At 43.0% G+C, this 21,841-nt stretch overlaps 1 protein-coding gene across 2 annotated transcripts; it reads left to right on the forward strand.

The window, feature by feature from the left end:
- The first annotated feature begins 273 nt into the window (after nucleotides 1–273).
- Nucleotides 274–18,894, forward strand: LOC141194465 (uncharacterized). 2 transcript variants are annotated; one of them, XM_073662389.1, is made up of 8 exons: nucleotides 322–340; nucleotides 2,209–2,344; nucleotides 11,807–11,946; nucleotides 12,076–12,180; nucleotides 12,263–12,386; nucleotides 12,470–12,567; nucleotides 12,764–12,854; nucleotides 16,393–18,894. In XM_073662389.1, the coding sequence occupies exons 3-8, from the start codon at nucleotides 11,878–11,880 to the stop codon at nucleotides 17,181–17,183; spliced, it is 1,278 nt and encodes a 425-aa protein (XP_073518490.1). In that variant the 5' UTR covers nucleotides 322–340; nucleotides 2,209–2,344; nucleotides 11,807–11,877; the 3' UTR covers nucleotides 17,184–18,894. The 2 variants fall into 2 exon arrangements, with proteins under 2 accessions (XP_073518491.1, XP_073518490.1); XM_073662390.1 differs by lacking the exon at nucleotides 2,209–2,344 and having other exon boundaries at nucleotides 274–340.
- Nucleotides 18,895–21,841: the final 2,947 nt, after the last annotated feature.

The following is a 21,841-nucleotide window of genomic DNA, read 5'->3' on the forward strand; positions in this document are numbered from 1 at the left end:
CTCGTACACACGCGGCTCCGCTCCGTACGCCTCGTACACACGCGGCTCCGCTCCGTACGCCTCGTACACACGCGGCTCTGCTCCGTACACCTCGTACACGCGCGGCTCTGCTCCGTACACCTCGTACACACGCGGCTCTGCTACATCCACACTGTAAACCCCTCCTGACCCCACACATAAACTTCAGCTCATCCAGCACCATGACAACCAGCACAGCAGAGTCCTGCATCCACTGAGGCCCCTGATCATGTGACCCCTGACTCCTCCCCTCCTGTGACCTCATCACAGCTCCTGTGCGCACAGAGCGGCCATATATGTGGTGGCGGCTCTGCAGGTGGAGGTATGTGGAGACCCCATTACTGGGCGCAGGGGGCATTAACCCCTTCAGCACGGAGACTCTTTTGGGGTCTTGTGTTGCCCCTTTATAAGAATCATAAGGTTTTTGTTCTGTTTCCTGTAATAGATACATACGACCCAACTATGGAGACAGGAAGGAGGGAAACGTATTGTTCTCATAGTACAGGACCCCTTTACTGGCCCCACAGTGTAATGCCCCCATTATGCCCCTTATACAGGATGTATGATGCCCCCACACAGTGTAATGCCCCCATTATGCCCCTTATGCAGGATGTATGATGCCCCCACACAGTGTAATGCCCCCATTATGCCCCTTATGCAGGATGTATGATACCCCCACACAGTGTAATGCCCCCATTATGCCCCTTATGCAGGATGTATAATGCCCCCATTATGCCCCTTATGCAGTATGTATGATGCCCCCAGACAGTGTAATGCCCCCATTATGCCCCTTATGCAGGATGTATGATGCCCCCATTATGCCCCTTATGCAGGATGTATGATGCCCCCACACAGTGTAATGCCCCCATTATGCCCCTTATGCTGGATGTATGATGCCCCCACACAGTGTAATGCCCCCATTATGCCCCTTATGCAGGATGTATGATCCCCCCACACAGTGTAATGCCCCCATTATGCCCATTATGCAGGATGTATGATGCCCCCACACAGTGTAATGCCCCCATTATGCCCCTTATGCAGGATGTATGATCCCCCCACACAGTGTAATGCCCCCATTATGCTCCTTATGCAGGATGTATGATGCCCCCACACAGTGTAATGCCCCCATTATGCCCCTTATGCAGTATGTATGATGCCCCCACACAGTGTAATGCCCCCATTATGCCCCTTATGCAGGATGTATGATGCCCCCACACAGTGTATTGCCCCCATTATGCACCTTATGCAGGATGTATGATGCCCCCCACAGTGTAATGCCCCCATTATGACCCTTATGCAGGATGTATGATGCCCCCACACAGTGTAATGCCCCCATTATGCCCCTTATGCAGTATGTATGATGCCCCCACACAGTGTAATGCCCCCATTATGCCCCTTATGCACGATGTATGATGCCCCCACACAGTGTAATGCCCCCATTATGACCCTTATGCAGTATGTATGATGCCCCCACACAGTGTATTGCCCCCATTATGCCCCTTATGCAGGATGTATGATGCCCCCCACACACTAATGCCCCCATTGTGCCCCTTATACAGTATGTATGATGCCCCCACAAAGTGTAATGCCCCCATTATGGCCCTTATGCAGGATGTATGATGCCCCCCACACACTGTAATGCCCCCATTATGCCCCTTATGTAGGATGTATGATGCCCCCCACACAGTGTAATGCCCCCATTATGCCCCTTATGCAGTATGTATGATGCCCCCACACAGTGTAATGCCCCCATTATGCCCCTTATGCAGGATGTATGATGCCCCCCACACAGTGTAATGCCCCCATTATGCCCCTTATGCAGTATGTATGATGGCCCCACACAGTGTAATGCCCCCATTATGTCCCTTATGCAGTATGTATGATGCCCCCCCACACAGTATAATGCCCCCACAGTACCACCTGAGGTCCTGTAGTTGGAATAATCCCTCTGGAGTTGGTTTCCCTTTGCCTGCTCCCCTCCATGAATACCCTCGAGCATGTATACAGGCATGTAGGGGAGCAGGCCTTACTAGATATCGAGGCTTTGTACAGTAATATACCGCATGAGGATGGTATCAGAGGAGTAAGACGTTTCTTGAAATTAAGGTCAATAGAGTGTAGCAGACATAATGACTTCATGAACGATCTTCTAAAATTCACTCTTACTCATAACTTCTTTCTTTTTGACAGGAAGTACTTACCCGAGCTCAGGGGTACAGCAATGGGGAGATTCTGTGCCCCCTAGTATGCTAACCTATTCCTGGGCTGGTGGGAGGAATCCACAATATTCAGGGATGATAATAAGTGATGGCATCCATATATTGGGGTATGGTACAAATATATTGACTACATTTTTATCACCTGGTCAGGGACGAGTGAACAATCTTTTGAATTTGTCGGGGAACTCAACATCAATAGAGTGGGCCTTAGATTTACATCTGAATTTATTGTAATAATAATTTTTATTTTTATAGCGACAACATATTCCACAGCACTTTACAATTTTAGGGGGGGCTTATACAGACAATACAGACTTTACAGAATAAGCATAACTCAGATATTAAAAGGAGTGAGGGCCCTGCTCGCAAGCTTACAGTCTATAAGGAAATAGGTAAAATGTACATATATTGTATAATACTGCCTTAATATACTAAATAGGGTAAGTATATAACACTACATGAACTGGTCGCCAGCCAGTATGTGTACAGTACAGACAGAGGCTATTCAGTGCATGGATGGTATGAACATGATTTTGAAGAAAATTTTAATATGGGCCAAACTGGGACAGTTAGATAAGTGTGTTGAGGTGTTACGCCAGTCTAAAGAAATGGGTTTTTAGGGCACGCTTAAAACTGTGGGTATTGAGAATTAATCGAATTGTCCTGGGTAGTGCATTCCAAAGAATTGGTTCAGCATGTGAGAAATCTTGGAGACGGGAGTGGGAGGTTCGGATTACGGAGGATTTTAGTTTTAAGTCATTAGGAGAACGGAGGGCACGGGTAGGGTGGTAGACTGAGACGAGGGAGGAGATGTAGAGTGGTGCTGAATCGTGGATAGCTTTGTGGGTAAGAGCAATAAGTTTATATTGAACTCTTTACTGGATGGGCAATCAGTGCAATGACTGGCACAGGGAAGAGTCATCGTTGTGTCGGTTGGTGAGGAATATGACCCTGACAGCTGCGTTCAGGACTGATTGGAGATGGGAAAGTTTAGAATGAGGGAGACCGATAACTAAAGAGTTGCAATAGTCCAGACTAGAATGAATAAGAGCTACAGTAAGAGTTTTTACTGACTCAAAGGTAACAAAAGTTCTGATTCTAGAGATGTTTTTGAGGTGTAGATGATACGAGCGAGGAGATGTGAGGAGTGAAGGAAAGATCTGAATCAAGTATGACCCCAAGACAGCGGGCATGTTGCTGGCGAGTAATGATGGAGTCACAAACAGAAATGGCAATATCGGGCATAGGTAGGTTAGTGGAGGGAGGAAATACGAGTAGTTCAGTTTTTGACAGCTTCAATTTTAGATAGAGGGAGGACATAGTGTTAGAGACAGCGGAAAGACAATCACTGGTATTTTGTAATAATGCAGAGGTGATGTCCGGAGAAGAGGTGTATAATTGGGTGTCATCAGCATAGAGATGATACTGAAAACCGAATCTGCTGATTGTTTGTCCAATAGGAGCGGTATATAATTAGAAAAGAAGGTCGTCTAGGACTGATCCTTGAGGAACCCCGACAATAATGGGAAGGGGAGAAGAAGAGGAGCCGGCAAAAGACACAGTGAAGGAGTGGTCAGAGAGGTAGATTCACAATGCTGCAGAGAGATCCAGGAGAATCAGCAGGGAGTAGTGACCATTAGATTTGGCTGTTAGTAGATCATTAGAGACTTTAGTGAGTGCAGTTTCAGTAGAATGTAAAGAGCGGAAACCAGATTGTAAAGGGTCAAAAAGGGAGTTATCTGAGAGATAGTGGATTAGACAGGAGTGGACCAGTTGTTCCAGGAGTTTAGAGATGAAGGGAAGATTGGAAACAGGTCTGTAGTTAGCAGCACAGTTCTGGTCAAGGAATGTTTTTTTAAGTAATGGATGTATGCTGGCGTGTTTAAAAGAGGAGGGAAAAATACCCGAAGAGAGGTAGAGGTTGAATATTTTAGTTAGGTGAGTGGTCACAGCTGGAGAAAGGGACTGAAAGAGATGTGAGGGAATAGGGTCACTGGTGCAGGTAGTAGGACGAATGGAAGCAAGGAGCCTTGTCACTTCTTCTTCCGTGACTGGTTCGAAGTCAGAAAATTAGCAAGTTGCTGTGTGGGAGGGAGGAGCATGCATAACATTTGGGGATTGGGAGAAAATTTCCTGTCGGATATGGTCAATTTTTTCTTTGAAATAATTGGCCAGATCATCAGTGCTGAGGTCGGTGGTCGGGGCCTGTGCTGTTTAATTAAGGAGAGAGTGAAAAGTGTCAAAAAGGTGTTTAGGATTATTGGACCGTGAGATGATGAGGTTGTTAGGCTATGTGCCCACGATGCAGAAATGAAGCAGAAAATTTCCAAACGGCATGAATTTATATAGTGTGACCGTAAAAATAAAAAAATAAAGCTATACTTACCCTCGATCCCCCGCCGCGTGTGCTGTCGCGCTCGTCCTGGCTTCTTCTGATTGCCGGCATCTCGCGAGACAGCCTGCGGTCACATGACCGCGACGTCATCTCAGGTCCTGGAAGGAGAAGCGCTGCACGGGCCGCCGGACAGGTGAATATAAACTTTATTTTTTATTTTATTCTTTTTTTCACAGGTACAATGGTACCCAGGTCTGGATGAGAGTCTTCTCTCCTCCAGAACTGGGTACCATCCGCACATTGAATCGCATATAATCCGCGTGTACAAATGTACAGACGCGCATTATATGCGTCTCAATGCAAGTCAATGGCGGCAATTCCGCTGCGCTTCCGCAAAATTAATGAACATGCTGCGGATTTATGAGCGCTGCAGAAATGCTGCGGAAAAATCCGCAGCATGTGCATTGACATTGCGGAATGCCATTGGGGACCATGGGGTGCGGATTACCATGCGTTTTTGATGCGTTTCCGCTGCGGAAACGCATGAAAAACGCATCGTGTGCACGCAGCCTTAAAGTAGGTTTGTTTGGAGAGGTGAAGGAGTTATAGGTTTTAAGCATAAATTTATAATGGAGGAAATCTTCGGCCAGATTAGATTTTCTCCACAGCCATTCAGCATACCTGGAGCACCGCTGGAGATAACATGTTTGCAGCATGTTCCAGGGTTGTCGCCGTCTGTGCCGAGTTGTTCTCTGTGCAGGTGGTGCGCCTTCATCCAGGGCGCATTGCAATGTTTCGTTATAATGCTTCAGTGCAGAGTCAGGGCATGAGAGGGAGGAGATTGGGGCCAATGATGATTGCAACGTTTTCAGAAATTTCTGGGTGTTAATGGCATGTATATTTCTATAAGTGTGGAAAGTGGGGGGTCTTGAGCAGGGTGACAGTTCTTGACAGAGAATGAAAGAAGGTTGTGATCAGAGAGCGAAAGAGGAGTTAGTAAAGTCATGTATTGAACAGAGCCGGGCAAAGATCAGGTCAAAGAGTATTTCCATCTTCATGTGTAGGAGAATTAGTAAGCTGTGAAAGGCCGAAGGAGGAAGTTAGCGATAAAAGATGAGCGGCAGATGGGGAGAGGGAATCGCCAATTGGGATGTTAAAGTCTCCCATGATTAGTGTGGGGATCTCATAGGATAGAAAGTTTGGAAGCCAAGTGGCAAAGTGATCGAGAAACTGACGGGAGGGGCCCAGAGGGCGATACACAACTGCCACTCACAGGGAGAAGGGCCGGTAGAGTCTGACTGTGTGGGTCTCAAAAGAAGGGAAGATAAGTGAGGGTACTGGGGATATAACCTGAAAAGTACATTTTATTTAAAGGAGCAGACCAACACCAATTATTACCAGTTGCCTTTGCTATATGTACTGATCAAGAAAGATTGGAATGGGACCCTAGGGACACTCATCTACCATAAACCTTCAAGCACTAATAAACTATTGAAGTGGGATAACCACCACCCCATCCCCATAAAAAGAGGAAAACCCAAGGGCCAATTTTTACGGTTGAGAAGGTACTGCTCAAATGTCACAGATTTTATTATACAGGCAATAGACCTGAACATCAGATTCAGGGAAAAAGGGTACTCTTGGTACATTTTGGATTCCGTATCATCGTTTGCAGAAAAATGGGAGAGACAGACACTCCTCCATACCTAACCAAGAGACCAAGAAGAAGATTGAACAACACGAGTAAGAAAAACTTACGACAATCAGAGTGACTGTATCTTTCATATCCTCAGAAAACACTGGGATATACTTGTGGCTGACCCGGCCCTGAGGGGTGCTGTGGGATCTACTCCCACAATAACTTTCAGAAAGGGTTGGTCAGTTAGAGACCATTTAGTGCATAGTTTCTATAAAAAACTTGCATCCAAGGGGACTTGGCTAGATAGAAGAATCTGTGGTTTCTTTAGATCTGGAGAATGTTGTACATGTAATTGGATGAGACAATGTAAATCTTTCTCAAGTTCCTCCATGGTTAAATTATTTTTCCAGTGGGATTATTCCAACTGTAAAACCTCAGGACTAGTAGATATGGCCACATGCACCCGCCCCCTAGAATATGTAGACTAGATCAAGAGGGTGTCTAGGATGAGAGTAGGGGAGCATTTGGGCGATATACGCCATGGTCGGTAGATCCCATTAGTGAGATACAAGAACAGTGTATATTGTGGTGAAACCGGAGATATCTCCTTTTGTATCATTGTGGTGGTTAAACCCAATGTCAGAGGAGGTGATCACAATAGATGTATCCTCAAAAAAGAAAGTGAGCGGATTTTTAGACTGCATTCACTGGCCTCTAAGGGACTCAATGAGCAAATTTCCTATACCTGTTTGATGTGAATACAGTCCCATTCTGGATTATAATTTTGGATTGTAAACTCTACCCATTGCTACTCAGTTCCCTGTGAATGGGGTTTACATATTGTGTCTGAGCTTCTATATCAGAATTATTTCTTATCAATTATATTCCACTTATACTATTTCATAATTAACAAGTGTGGTGATCCTTGTGTATCTCTAATTGTGCAATAGAGGGGAAATTTGATCATTTCGGAATATACTGTGGGCCACCATCCCAGATTTGTTGTAGTGATAAAGTAGATCTACATTTCTATTGCATTATGGGATGTGCAATACTTGTTTTTAGTCTCCCATGGTGCTGATCTCAGACATAGGACTTTTCTATGTTGGTGGAATGCAATCCAAAACCATTATGCGCTCCGGCGTGGAACGCATGCTTCCGGACATGTGCATTCGCAGATAGGAGACCGTGATGCACTCCGGCATGGACCGCACATGTCCGGGCACGTTTGAGCTTTCTTCCGGCCTGTTGTTTTGAGCTGAATTGCGGGGAGTACTTGAGAATTTATTTTTGTTCCGTCTTTAGTTGATCCCACTGATGCATCAGATAAGTCCTCAGAGAATTATAATTAGAGGAACCCATGGACACATTAGGATTTGTGAAGCTGACCTCCGCTCTCCTCTATTTCCTTTGAATTTGTTGTGTGACCTGTATTTCAGAACAGTGGCTCTTGGTTTGTTTCATTTCCATGTGTAAATTGAATTTGACTCGTTGTCTTTGATATCTCTTTCAAACTTGTTTTTTTTTATGTCTGAGATCGATCCTCCAGACTTTGTAAATTCTTTTACATATTTTGTTTGAGTTTTGTATCCAAAAAGGCTTCTACACTTGGCGGAAAACTTTCACCGAGTTTTTTTCAAGAAACAAATATCAAACGCCATGTGACTTGGTTATCCTATAAGGGTTTTTTTAAATGTGGACATACACCCTGTAAAGCATGCAACTATGTTAATAAAACCGACACATTTGAAGAAAACCTAACGTGACAGCAATTTGCAATACACAATTTCATCAATTGTACCACTATAGGGGTCATCTATTTAATAGAGTGTATAGAGAGTTACCTGCAATATGTGGGATGGATGTCAGATCTGCTATAAACATGTATTAGAAGACATTTATCTGATGCAATCAATCCCACAGCATTAAACCTGTCTGTGGTTTCGAGATGCTTTTCACAAAAACATAAAGGGGATATCAGATCCTTCAGATATTAGGAATAGAAAAGTCTTATAAACCATTAAGAGGTGGAGATATGAAAAGAAAAATCTTAAATAGAAAGTTATATTGGATATTTAAATTATACACTAGAGCCCCACAGGGAATGAACATCAGACAGGATTAATATTACAGTACAATTAATTATATTTGTTTTTGATTTCCTGTGATTTTATTGAATGTCTCATGCATGAGTTGTATTTGTGTATTATCTTTTTCTTCCATACAATACAGGGTTAAATTGTCTGAGAAGTGCTCAGTAATCAATGGACACCCAGGCTTTGGAAAGGGAAGGATATAAAAGTATCACAGAGACTCACATGTTACAAATCAGGAATAAGCATTGGTTTGGTCGGCACTTGGTGGTATGCCATCACAACAGTGTTTATGAATTCACAATAAATGTGAGGTTTTAACAATATAGACAATGCTGGAGAATCCATCTCTCCTCCTTTCTCTACTTGAACCTTGAAATTTCCCTGTGACGATACAGGGTAAAATCTGAATAAGCCAGGCGATTAGATTTGTTCAGTCAAGAGAAATACACTATCTTGTTGTGTTGACTTACAAATGTATTTGTATTTCTCTTGCTGATCAATAAGGTCATAGTATTTGTATAACCCTTGTAAGGTAGCGCTTTTCATCACGCTGGGGGACACTCGCTTCACGGGGTCAATTATAGCACACCAGCCACGTTTTCCGGTAACACGACATCCAGCAGTTTATTACACTTCATAACTGCACATAACATAGTCCATCTCAGTGGCTCACCGGCATGGTTATACACATAACATCCAGGAGACCTTTCCAATTGCAGACATGCCCGCTTGGCTCCAGTTACAGCCTTCAGCAAAGTAACTATCAATGTCCATATAACACACTGCTTCACCTTAGTCGTGTGTCAGCTGCTTTCTTCAGGCTAGTAGGTTCCCATACACAGGGACGAGGCTTCTTGCCTCACCAGGCCTCACTCCGTCCAAGGCTACTGGCATCCCCCACACCCAGAGATCCAGCCTTCGCCCTCCAGGACTACACAAGGCTTCACCAGGCCTGGCTCTCTCTTCAGGCCTCACCAGGCCACACTAGGCCTCACACTAGGCCACACACTCCCTGGACCATTACAGTAATGCTGCAAGCCACTGCATTACACGCTGAATGCTGAATTCTATTCATTTGGAAACATTCATGTTTACTATGCTAATGACAAATTGTACTAAGTTTCCTGAAAGTTAATTTACAACAGCCCCTGTGATACCAACTATGTAAATAGATTAGCTCAAACAATGATAGGTGATCCCTGCACCTTTACCTCTTTTACCTGGGCCTGATGACCTGACACAGATGTAAATATAAACAGGGATGTCTGTAGTGCTGTAGACAGAATGAGACTTGGGACAGAGAATCAAGGAACCTCAGAAGGACTTTGGAAGGAGAATGGGAGACATCCTTCAGGAAAGTAGATGGATTGCATGTCATCTAAAGAGACACAGATTTGTATTCTGCATGATTCTAGTCTAAGGGTATCGACCTTGACTGGAAAGATTCCATCGCTACTTTTGGGGAGTCCAGGAGAAGACGAAAAAGTCACTTGGCCCCATGTATATGTTTTGGGGTTGCTAGGAGGGACCCACCAGTCGCCTAGAACCCATGGAGGCATTTGGAGTTGCCAGGAGGGACCCACTGGTCACCTGGCCCCATGAAAAGTCTCGGAGAGGCCAGGATGGGACCATCGGGTCTCCTGGTCTTGTACCTCGATGGACTGTTGGCTTCTTAATCTTGTCGCTACCTTCTCTCTGTGGGGGGCCGCCAGAAGCAGGGGGCCACTGGTAGAGGTAGTCGGCCCTGGAAGACTTCCAAAGTCGCAGCTGTTCTGTCCCAGGTGGGTGGAGAAGGAAGTGTGAGACTGTGTAATGTTGTACAATTTTGGGTATTTGCTGGGACTGTTCTGTGTGTTTATTGTCCACTTTGTGGTTCAATAAAGTATTGCCACGCTGTTTTACCCTCACCCTGTGTTGTTTGAGTAGCATTACGCCCATGGAAGACCCCTGGTCTTCACAGTCCCTGACCAGGGCGGTTCCATGCGGTGATCTTCAGACAAGGTGGATTGAATAAACAGTGAGCTGACCTCCCTCTCCATTTTACCATTATATGCAAGTTTTCACTATAGTGACGAATATTTATTTTTGCTAAAACTGTGATATTTTCACTTTAAAACTTTTTTTTAAACTTTTTTATAAACTTTATACAACTCTCATTAATGCGATCATATAACACAGAAGCCTCTGATTGCTCAGGTGATGCACTGTACTACTGTAGTGCCGTGTATTATCACTGCCTGTCAGTGTAATACTAACGGCCCCATACACATGAGATAAGTGTTGGCTGAACGGTCATTTGGCAGACGGCTATCTCTCCAGACTCCCCCATACATAAATATTCCAGCTTTCCTGTGATTTGTATGACTGACTGCATCTGTAGGGAGGCCCCCAAATACATTATATAGACTACCAAAATCAGTGCTTCCATGCAACTTTAGTCTGATGTTTATGGAGGCGTTAAAAGGTAACTTATGGAACGCTGCCTCTGGCCCGGCCTAATAGACTTTCGTACATTGCAGGCCCAGACACCATAATTAGGCATTTAAGTATTGTAGCGACTAGTCAGCCCCATACTATCGAGTACTTGGGGGAGAAGGGCATTCAGCCGAACTCTGTCACACCTTCTTAGATGCCATGTTTGCTTTTTGCAGGAGCAAGTGGTTAAACTGCCAGGGATTTTATTGCAGCCGCACCCATGCCATCCCTGCGGTGTACATCTATGTTCTGGTGCCCAAAAGAGTTCATATATACACAAAAACAAATGTTTAACGTGTTAAAAAATGACAAAATGTGTCTTCTGCTTTTTGCATGTTTTTTCTTTTTACAAGAATTGTTGGTGACAATTTTCTTTTGAAACATTTTAATATCTGCTCTTTTTTTCTGGGGGTTTTCTTGTAATATAGGAAAGCCTAAGGCCAGAAATAAACCCCATAATACACTATACATGTAGACTTTAGTATCAAATCATTTCTGCCCTCGGTGTTTGTGCAAACAAAACAGCTTTTATAAAAGCCTCAAACTTCTGTGTGTGAATCAGACATGAGATCTAACTTGATGGAAGATTACAGTTCGGGGAAGACGGGAAACATTCATATAGACAGCCGGTGGTGATGTAGTCAGTGACGGACTGTGGCCAAATATGGTTTTAGATCCGTAGTGGAAGATGTTGCCTCATCATGAAGTAGTTATTTCTCACGTCACGTGTAATGAATATCTCCTGCAGTATTGCTAATACCGATTCCAGTGTCGGAAAATGAGATGAGAATTAGCTTTATGGAAGGTGAGTCTATGAGAAACTTATTCAGCTGCAGACTCCGAGGAAGAAATTGCTTGTTGTCTGTGGCCTAAAATATAAAGGTTTTATTACTAGATGTAAAGAAAAAACTAAATACTGTAAAATAATAAATCTCCTCCTATGTTTCCCCTTATTATCTCCAGTAATTTTATTATTACACAGGATTTTTATGATGTTCCATCAGCTTATCTTTTTCTCATTCAGATCTCTAAAATACCGGATCATCTCAGTGAAGATTGTCTATATAAGAAAATTTTCCTGATTTATCCAGGAAAATGATGAACAAGATGGTGGAGAGGATATTACACCTCACCCTAGAGATCCTCTTCCGGCTTACTGGAGAGGTGAGAGATTCTGATGACGTCACATTACATCATTCTAATCTATGGGAATAACAGATGGACAGAACTGGAGAGGTGAGGACTCTGGAAATGTCTGCAGTGAGATTTATTAATGTGTCTCTCCATAACCAGAGATTAATCATGGGGCCTCCATCTCACCCCCTGATACATGAGGACATCAATGACCAGAAGATCCTAGAACTCAACTACAAGATGATTGAGCTGCTGACTGGAGAGGTGACACTGCTGGGAATGCTGGGACATTATACAGTAATGCTATGAAGGGATTGGGGGATGACGGTATCATTGTATGTGTCAGGTTCCTATAAGATGTCAGGATGTCACCGTCTATTTCTCCATGGAGGAGTGGGAGTATTTAGAAGGACGCAAAGATCTGTACAGGGACTTTATGATGGAGGTTCCCCAGCCCCTCACATCACCAGGTAATAGACAGGACTAAATACACACGGCCTATAATTATCTGTATGTAAAGAATGAATTCAATCCCTGTATGTGTTTCCTCCAGATCTGTCCAGTAAGAGGACAACACCAGAGAGATGTCCCCGTCCTCTTCTTCCACAGGACTGTAAACAAGAAGATCCCAATGTTCCTCAGGATCATCAGGTAGATGGAGAGAAGGTGTCATGAGATCTCCCCTATGATGTGTAGACGGCTGTAAAGGTCATGTCTTCAGTTTTGTTTTATCCACCATTATTATGTTTTATATTTGTGTTATGAGAACGGTGGAGATGGCAGGATTAGAGCCGATCAAACTTGTGACTTCTCCGTCTGTCTTTGACTTTTATAATATTTGTTTCAGGGTGAAGATCTGACCCATATTAATGCTACAGAGACATATGTGAGGGGTGATGAGCGGTGTAAAGAGGAGATTCCTACATATGACTACCCAGGTGAGTAGTGATCACTAAATGCAGAGAAGTCACAGATTCTTCTCAGTCATCGGCTGTGGCTGCTTTATCGGTGGTGTAGTCCGGCCGTATCACAATCGTGTGATCACCATTTTGCCGCTAGACCACAACATTCTCCTCTGTCCGAAAATATTCAAATTACTTTGTGTAATTGTTTGTGTAATTGGGAAAGCCCTTTTCTGTAGAACTTACAATCTGGAGGATCCACCTCCCCCTGGGATTAGGAGACACTGACCGTTACCTGCCCAGATCTGTAAACTACAAAGCCAAATGACAGCGTACGTAGAATGTGCTCACAAGTTAGAAAATCACTTGAAGAAAAATATTATGATGGACCTGTAAGAGAAAGTGGAGGGTAATGATGCTGTTGGCTTCCTAGAACCCTGATATCTTATTGGATGAATCTACCTTCTCTCCCTTCTGTGCTGATGAATGTGCTCTTATGGGCTCTACAAGACCAGGTCCAGTCTTTCTGGCCAAACTTCATTTTTATGATTGACAACATTAAATGTGCAGTGAGGCCAAGTGTGAATTTCTGTACAATAACAGCAGAGTTTCCCTTTATCCTGACTGTTCAATTTCTTTTAAAACCGACTAACTTCAAACAGGATTGCAATAAAGGAAGAATTTACAATTGTTTGGTGGATTTTATTTTATTAATCATAAACCACTATTTAGAGATGTCATGGATACATAAATTAGTATAAAACCAAGGGTTAAAAATAGACCATTTGGTAAGTCCTCCAGGGATCCAGAGCTGTTTGGGACCTGTAGTAGGATATATAAGGACTGTAGTTACTGGCCTGTATAGATTAGTTGCTTTTTTGTAAAGCTACTGTGCATGTATTTACCTTGGATTGCGAGAGGATCTTACTGGATAATGAAGAGGAGAATAGGAACAGGATAATGGATCTTCTTATTAAATAAGATGTTGGAATGAATGCTGTAATGAAAGAATTTTCAGTAAATAACAAGCTCCATCTATAAAACCGCTTTTTAAATGGCTTACATAGAAAGCACGAACCTAGATGTTCAATAAATACCCAGGGGTGTGCCAGGGTATCGATTCAGACCATAGGTTCTACCAGTTTTATAAACCAGAATCAAGCCTCTATAACCCCACAGAGGCGTATACTCGTCCCCCTGGGGCACACGCCTGGGTATTTATTGAACATCTAGGTTCATGCTTTCTATGTAAGCCATTTAAAAAGCGATTTTATAATCGAAGGCAAGATGAAGCTTGTTATTTAATGAAATTATTTCATTACAGCATTCATTCCAACATCTTATTTAATAAGAAGATCCATTATCCCGTTCCTATTCTCCTCTTCATTATCCAGTAAGATCCTCTCGCAATCCAAGGTAAATACATGCACAGTAGCTTTACAAAAAAGCAACTAATCTATACAGGCCAGTAGCTACAGTCCTTATATATCCTACTACAGGTCCCAAACAGCTCTGGATCCCTGGAGGACTTACCAAATGGTCTATTTTTAACCCTTGGTTTTATACTAATTTATGTATCCATGACATCTCTAAATAGTGGTTTATGATTAATAAAATAATAAAATCCATCAAACAATTGTAAATTCTTCCATTACTACTCCCTACAATCCTCACTTATCCTCCTCAGTACATCAGCGCAGTGGTTTTATATAATTGATTCTATTCCCCTAGTGGTTTATGGTGACACAAACCATTTGCAGCAGACCTACTGAGTTCACTTACCAGCGCCCCAATTTTTAGATAGAATTGCAATAAATATTACACCTGTGCCATGATATATGTCTAAGCTGTGCGTGGCTGATGGCTGTAATATACATTTATTCACGCCTGCAGGAGATGTGTTGGCTCGAGCCCTGGTTTCATGGATTCACTCCATGTCATAAATTCCATTATGTTTTCAATCCTAAGGAATTCAGATTACTGCACAATCTCTCCTGAAATGGGGGCGCTAATACTTTCTCTACTCTTCTGGTCAGGACTCATAGTAGCTCCAATGGTCCACCATATATGAGTGCGACTCCGGTTTAGTGTTGGATTTCTCCCTTCATACATACGTTGTTGTTGGGGATGTTACATGTTTATATATTCTTTCTTTTTTTACACCTTCATTCTGTATGATGGTTTCATTGTGGTGGGATCGGCCGGCCTCACTTATGTGACTCTGTAACTCCCTGGTAGTCTTTCAAAAAGATCTCCATTGCCTCTTCCAAATGCCCGAGATCTAAATTTAAGACACCTCAGCTCTGCACTATTATAAAAGAGTTCACTTTAAATGTCTAATATTTCTTCTTGAAACTCATCTGACAGAAAATATTGTCTCTTACGATAGTTTAGATTGCCAAGAGCCACCGAGCCCCATACTCTAATTACCCCAGAGAGGTTTCTCCACTTGTTACCTGTTTTTCTCTGATGGAGACTGTTCAGTTTGATCGCTTCAGTAGATGTTTTATTGTCTATCATCACAGTTTTTGACTTCAGTAATCCTCTGATTTAACCCCTTCCTGCAGCCAGTTTTATGATTCTAATCAGACCCATTTTTCATATTTGACGTGTGTCACTTTATGTGGTGATAACTTTGGAATTCTTCACAAAAGATAATGGGAAACAAATGGACCTTACAAATTATTTTCCAACTTATTTTGAATCCGACAATACCCTATATACGGTTGTACACTACTGTCTGGGCACATAGCAGGTTAAGAAGGGAAGGAGCGCCATTTATCTATTAGGAATGCAGATCTTGCTGAAATAGTTCCCAGACACAATGTATTGGGGGAGCTGGTCTTGGTCACCTGGAAGCTTAAAAGATGGCTACCACAAACAGGCTTGTCACTATCTACCCTGTTTACAGATTTCACAAATTACTTTGCTCTTCACCCCTCTACATGGATCTGGACCTACACAGAGACCCCAAGGTTTGGGCTACGGTGTTACCGGCTATTCAGTGGAGTGAGATGGGAAGAAGAATAGTCATGTAGCTTAGTCAGAAAATAGCAGAGAAAATACAAAATCAGAAGACACAAGAGTAGTCAGTAAATGGGCCGAGGTCACAACAGGAAACAAATACACAAGCCGGGAGCTGAGCACAGAGGACTGACCCAGAGGAGAACAAGGCTGTATCTGGCAGCTTCCGGCAATATGCTTCCAGCTTTAGTAGGGTGCGGTGCTTTCCAATTGGCTGAAGCAGGGAGCAGATTACTCCAGCTGGACAGCACACACACCCATACTGTCAGACTCGATGGTATTACAGGTACCAGCAACCCTAATCTTAGTGGCTGGACAGAAGCTGTACCTTTAACTCCTTATTTGGGAGGCAGAATGAACAAACAGTTGAACACCACGCTCCACTGCTTCATCCTATGAGGTTTTCTATTAGATAGTCATTGTCCTGGTGAATAAGTGATTTTTTTTATATAACTTGCCTTTTTTACAGACAATTTAAGTAGAAATGTTCAAAAATATAAAATTCAAGGATTTTTTATTAAAAAATAATAATTGGTTTTATTCTTGGCAGATGACTGTACCCGGAGATCAGAGGGACAGCTGACATCCTCAATTTTCAAATCAGATGACCTTGAGATCACACAGGATACAATTCAAGTGAATGCCATTACTCCAGATATACCATCATCCCTTCACAGCAAAGATCTGTCATCTGATCCTTTGACACAGGTCCTGTCTTCTGATTTATTACCGACTCCTAAGGAAAATCAAAGTCACAAAATAAGCATTAAAAAACAAACTGCTCCTAATGCAAAGAAGCCATTTTCACATTCAGAATATAGAAATAGTTTTCCTCTTAAAAAGTCTTTTCTTAAACATCAAAAAATTCACACAGCGAAGAATAGATTTTCTTGCTCCAAGTGTGGGAGATGTTTTAATCAGAAAAAATGTCTTGTTAGGCACCAGAGAACTCACACAGGAGAGAAGCCATTTTCCTGTTCAGAATGTGGGAAATGCTTTACAGAGAAATCATATCTTATCACACATCAGAGAACTCACACAGGAGAGAAGCCATTTTCATGTTCAGAATGTGGGAAATGTTTTACAGTGAAATCAAATCTTAACAAACATCACAAAACTCACACAGGGGAGAAGCCTTTTTCATGTTCAGAATGTGGGAAATGTTTTACAGACAAATCTACCCTTATCAAACATCAGAGAACTCACACAGGGGAGAAGCCTTTTTCATGTTCAGAATGTGGGAAATGTTTTACAGACAAATCTACCCTTATCAAACATCTGAGAACTCACACAGGGGAGAAGCCTTTTCCATGTTCAGAATATGGAAAATGTTTTAACTAGAAATCTGATTTTGATAAGCACCAGAGAATTCACACAGGGAAGAAGCCTTTTTCATGTTCAAAATCTAGGAAATGTTTTAACCAGAAAGCGCATTTTGATAACCACCGGAGAACCCACACTGGAGAGAATGCCGCAACTACACCCAACTAGTCTCTGTACAGACAAGAAAGGCCCTAACTGCACAACTAAAAACGCCACCACAGACCTAACTCCCTAATTAGTCGTTGAGGAGTTTGTCATACCTCCTGAGGAACCAGAGGGGAGGCTGCAACAAGGGGAAAGGAAAGTATGAAGTAAAATACGAAAAACCTGAATGAGAAACAAAAACACATTCATATAGGGCAAAGAAGGCAAGCTAAGGAGAACGACAAATAAAAGGAACAAGTATAATCTCCCAGAAACCTAACATTGTTAGAATTAAAAGGTACTGGGAGGGAAAGCAAACTGACCGGGAGGATAGTTTCACCTTTGTGGTGAAACTTACAAAATTCATCCTCACCAACTGTAAATGTAAAACCCGTCCATTTATAATGACCACGGACAAGATAAAGATTCCCAACTTACATCAGGACCACAAGATCCCAGGTACTTTCAGCTGCATAACGTCTAATGTAATGTACGTAATTATATGTACCAAATGTCCAACTGGGGGTCTGTATGTAGGGCAGATGGGGCAAAAACTTAAAAGAAAGATGAATTCTTATCGCCACACAAAAAAAGAAAAGATGAATAGATCTACTTGTGTCCACACATATTTACGGCCACAACTGCTTCTCCCTTTCCCATACTGATAGTTCTGCTTCACATCACTTGTCTTATCTATTGCATTATTCCTGTGCCCTGTTGTGTATAAATATGTGACTCTTCAGATTTTGTGTTATACTATGTCTGATGAAAGACCTGAGTAGTCTCGAAAGTTTACTGACTAATGGCTAACTGAAAAGATGGTGATGGTATCCTCCACTGAGGACTCTCAAATTTTAATATTTTTATCCATACAGCAATTTTAAGATCTCTCCACAGGTGTTCAATGGGATTTAGATCCAGACTCATTGCAGGTCAGAACTCTCCAGCACTTTGTTTCCATCCATTTTCTGGGTGTTTGAGGTCATTGTCATGCTGGAAGACCCATGATCTAGGACACAAACCCATCTTTCCGACACTAGGCACTACATTGTGACCCAGATTTCACGATGCCTTGCACATAGTCAGAGGCAGCAAAACAACCCCAAAACACCTTTGAACCTCCACCATATTTGACTGTATGGGTTGTAAATTTATTGATTATGCTGCGCACCTTCTACAAAGGAACATGCGGATCTCTAAAGATGGACTTATAACCTTGAAATTATTGATATTTTTGAACAATTTTGGTTCTCAAGTCCTCAGACAGTTCTCTTCTCCTTTTTCTGTTTTCTCCATGCTTAGTGTGGCGCACATGCATGCACACAATGAAAAGATTGAATCAACTTCTCCCTTTTTTATCTGGTTTTAGTTGTGATTTTCATATTGACCACACCTGTTACTTGCCACGGTTGCGTTTGAACAAGCTTCACATGCTTGAAACAAAGTTGTTTACCCACAATTTTGGCAAAGTGCCAACAATTTTGTCCGGCCTATTTTGTGTGAAATTATGTTCAATTTGCTTTTTTTTCTCTGTTTTCTTGTGTTGTTCCAATACACACAAAGGAAATAAACGTGTATAACAAAACTTGTAATTTCAATAATTTTCTGGGAGAATTACTTCATTTTCTGAAACAATTTCAAGGGATCCAACACTTTGACCATGACTTGTTTTTGTTGCTTTTTTAATATGTTGCAGCGTATCATCCTCTACGTGTTCAGCTATATTAGGAGGCTTGTAGCAAAGTCCAATTAACAGCTTTGCATTATTACCATTTCCATGTACATTACCCATACAGATTGTACATCAGGGATGCAAAACTCAAAACATGCAGAGGGCCAAAATGAAAAACTTTGACAAATTCGTGGGCCAACCAGTATACAGTATAATGGGCCCCACATACTCCTCCATACATAAGAAACAAGAGGAAAAAACTTCAAGTCAGAGTCCCATATAATAGTGAAAAAATTACAAAATTTTATTAATTATAATTTATACAGGAAAAAAATATGAATCACAGAAACAGTTAATAGTAAAACAATGGAGGATCACTAATGAGGAGCATGAGACAAATTAACATGATTCTTTTCTGATGTAAATACATAATTGGGCTGCCAAAAAAATAAGAGTATATTGTTAAAATGCAGTGAAGCATTCCATAAAAGTGCAGGTGCTTATGAGGTAGGTCAGAAGTAGTTGCTATATAAGAGGTTAGTCATACTGCTGTCTATATATAGGTACTAATCTAGATGGCTCAAACCGGGGATAGCAGATCTTTATAAGTGGTATCAGTGCCCTGACCTCTTAGGCTACAGGGTAAAAGTACACTGCTCAAAAAAATAAAGGGAACACTCAACACATCCTAGATCTGAATGAATGAAATATTCTCATTGAATACTTTGTTCTGTACAAAGTTGAATGTACTGACAACAAAATCACACAAAAATCATCAATGGAAATCAAATTTATTAACCAATGGAGGCCTGGATTTGGAGTCACCCCCAAAATTAAAGTGGAAAAACATACTACAGGCTGATCCAACTTTGATGTAATGTCCTTAAAACAAGTCAAAATGAGGCTCAGTATTGTGTGTGGCCTCCACATGCCTGTATGACCTCCCTACAACGCCTGGGCATGCTCCTGATGAGGTTGCGGATGGTCTCCTGTGGGATCTCCTCCCAGACCTGGACTAAAGCATCCGCCAACTCCTGGAAAGTCTGTGGTACAACGTGACCTTGGTGGATGGAGTGAGACATGATGTCCCAGATGTGCTCAATCGGATTCAGGTCTGGGGAATGGACAGGCCAGTCCATAGCTTCAATGTCTTCATCTTGCAGGAACTGCTGACACACTCCAGCCACATGAGGTCTGGCATTGTCCTGCACTCAGAGGAACCCAGGGCCAACCGCACCAGCATATGGTCTCACAAGGGGTCTGAAGATCTCATCTCGGTACCTAATGGCAGTCAGGCTACCTCTGGCGAGTACATGGAGGGCTGTGCGGCCCTCCAAAGAAATGCCACCCCACACCATTACTGACCCAATGCCAAACCGGTCATGCTGAAGGATGTTGCAGGCAGCAGATCGCTCTCCACGGCATTTCCAGACTCTGTCACTGTCACGCTGTCTCTGCGTACAGGAGGTCAGGGGCCTAAGCTGACCCTAAGCTGGGGCCCTGACTAATCCCTCTACCTGGAGGTACTGTTAAAGGTACAGAGGTCCAGGCCACCAGCGTAACCCCTACCTCCTGAGGATCCCTGCACCTCAGTAATCTAGTCCTGAGAAGGACCCCGATCACAACAATAGGGGACAGGAAATAATATGCCAACACTCAGTACTTAGACGAACGAGACAGTACAAGGGTCAAACCAAAAACCACCTTGCATACAAAAACTACTCACAACAACAGAGGGAACACCAACGGGAAAGGAGATAAATGATAAAGCGAGGAAGGGAAAAACTACACCAAATACACTTAGCTCAGAACTCCAAAACACCACGATCCGCTCTGTTTGTCTGTATGAAATGCTTTCACCGACACTTCCCTAACAGACCGGCAGGCATTTGAAGGAGTCCCACTACAGCAGCATTGATTGCAGCTGGGCGAGGCTGGACCTCGTCTAGCACAGAGAGAGAGAGTTAACTCCCTCACTGCCGAAAAACACAAAGCACCAAAAACTCAGCTTCGAGAAGTCAGGCTGTGTAATCGTGACGATCTTCGTGGCGACACACCCGTGACAGTACCCCCCCTTCTACGAGGGGCCTCCGGACCCTCAGGGCCAGGTTTATCCGGGTGAGTCGTGTGGAAGGTCCGAACTAATCGGTCTGCGTTAATATCCGACGCAGGAACCCACATCCTCTCCTCAGGACCATACCCCTTCCAATGAACCAGGTACTGAAGGGACCGGCGATTAAAGCGTGAATCGATGACCCTCGATACCTGGAACTCCAAGTTACCATTGACCACCACTGGAGGGGGAGGTAAAGGTGACGATACCACCGGCGCCACATACCTCTTAAGCAACGATCTGTGGAACACGTTGTGAATTTTAAACGTAGGGGGGAGGTCAAGACGGAATGCCACCGGATTAATTATAGAACTGATCCTGTACGGCCCGATGAACCTGGGACCCAGTTTCCAGGAGGGAACCTTAAGTTTTATATTCCTGGTAGACAACCATACCCGATCGTTCACACTTAGGTCCGGACCAGACACTCTCCTCCTATCAGCCATACGTTTGTATCGGTTCCCCATAGTATTCAGATTCTTCAGCACCCCTCTCCATACTGAAGCGAGTGATGAGGAAAATCGTTCCTCCTCAGGAACCCCCGAAGAGCCCCCCCTACTGAAAGTACAAAACTGGGGGTGAAAACCATATGCCCCAAAAAATGGGGACTTACCAGTGGACTCGCTCCGCCTATTATTAAGAGCAAACTCTGCCAGAGGTGAGAAAGAAGCCCAGTCCTCCTGGTTCTCTGACACAAAACACCGGAGATATGTCTCCAAGCTCTGGTTCATACGTTCCGTCTGACCA

The sequence above is a fragment of the Phyllobates terribilis genome, unplaced genomic scaffold (genome assembly GCF_046119375.1).
Source record: "Phyllobates terribilis strain yellow unplaced genomic scaffold, ASM4611937v1 Scaffold_71__1_contigs__length_7168151, whole genome shotgun sequence".
Classification (NCBI taxonomy): Eukaryota; Metazoa; Chordata; class Amphibia; order Anura; family Dendrobatidae; genus Phyllobates; species Phyllobates terribilis.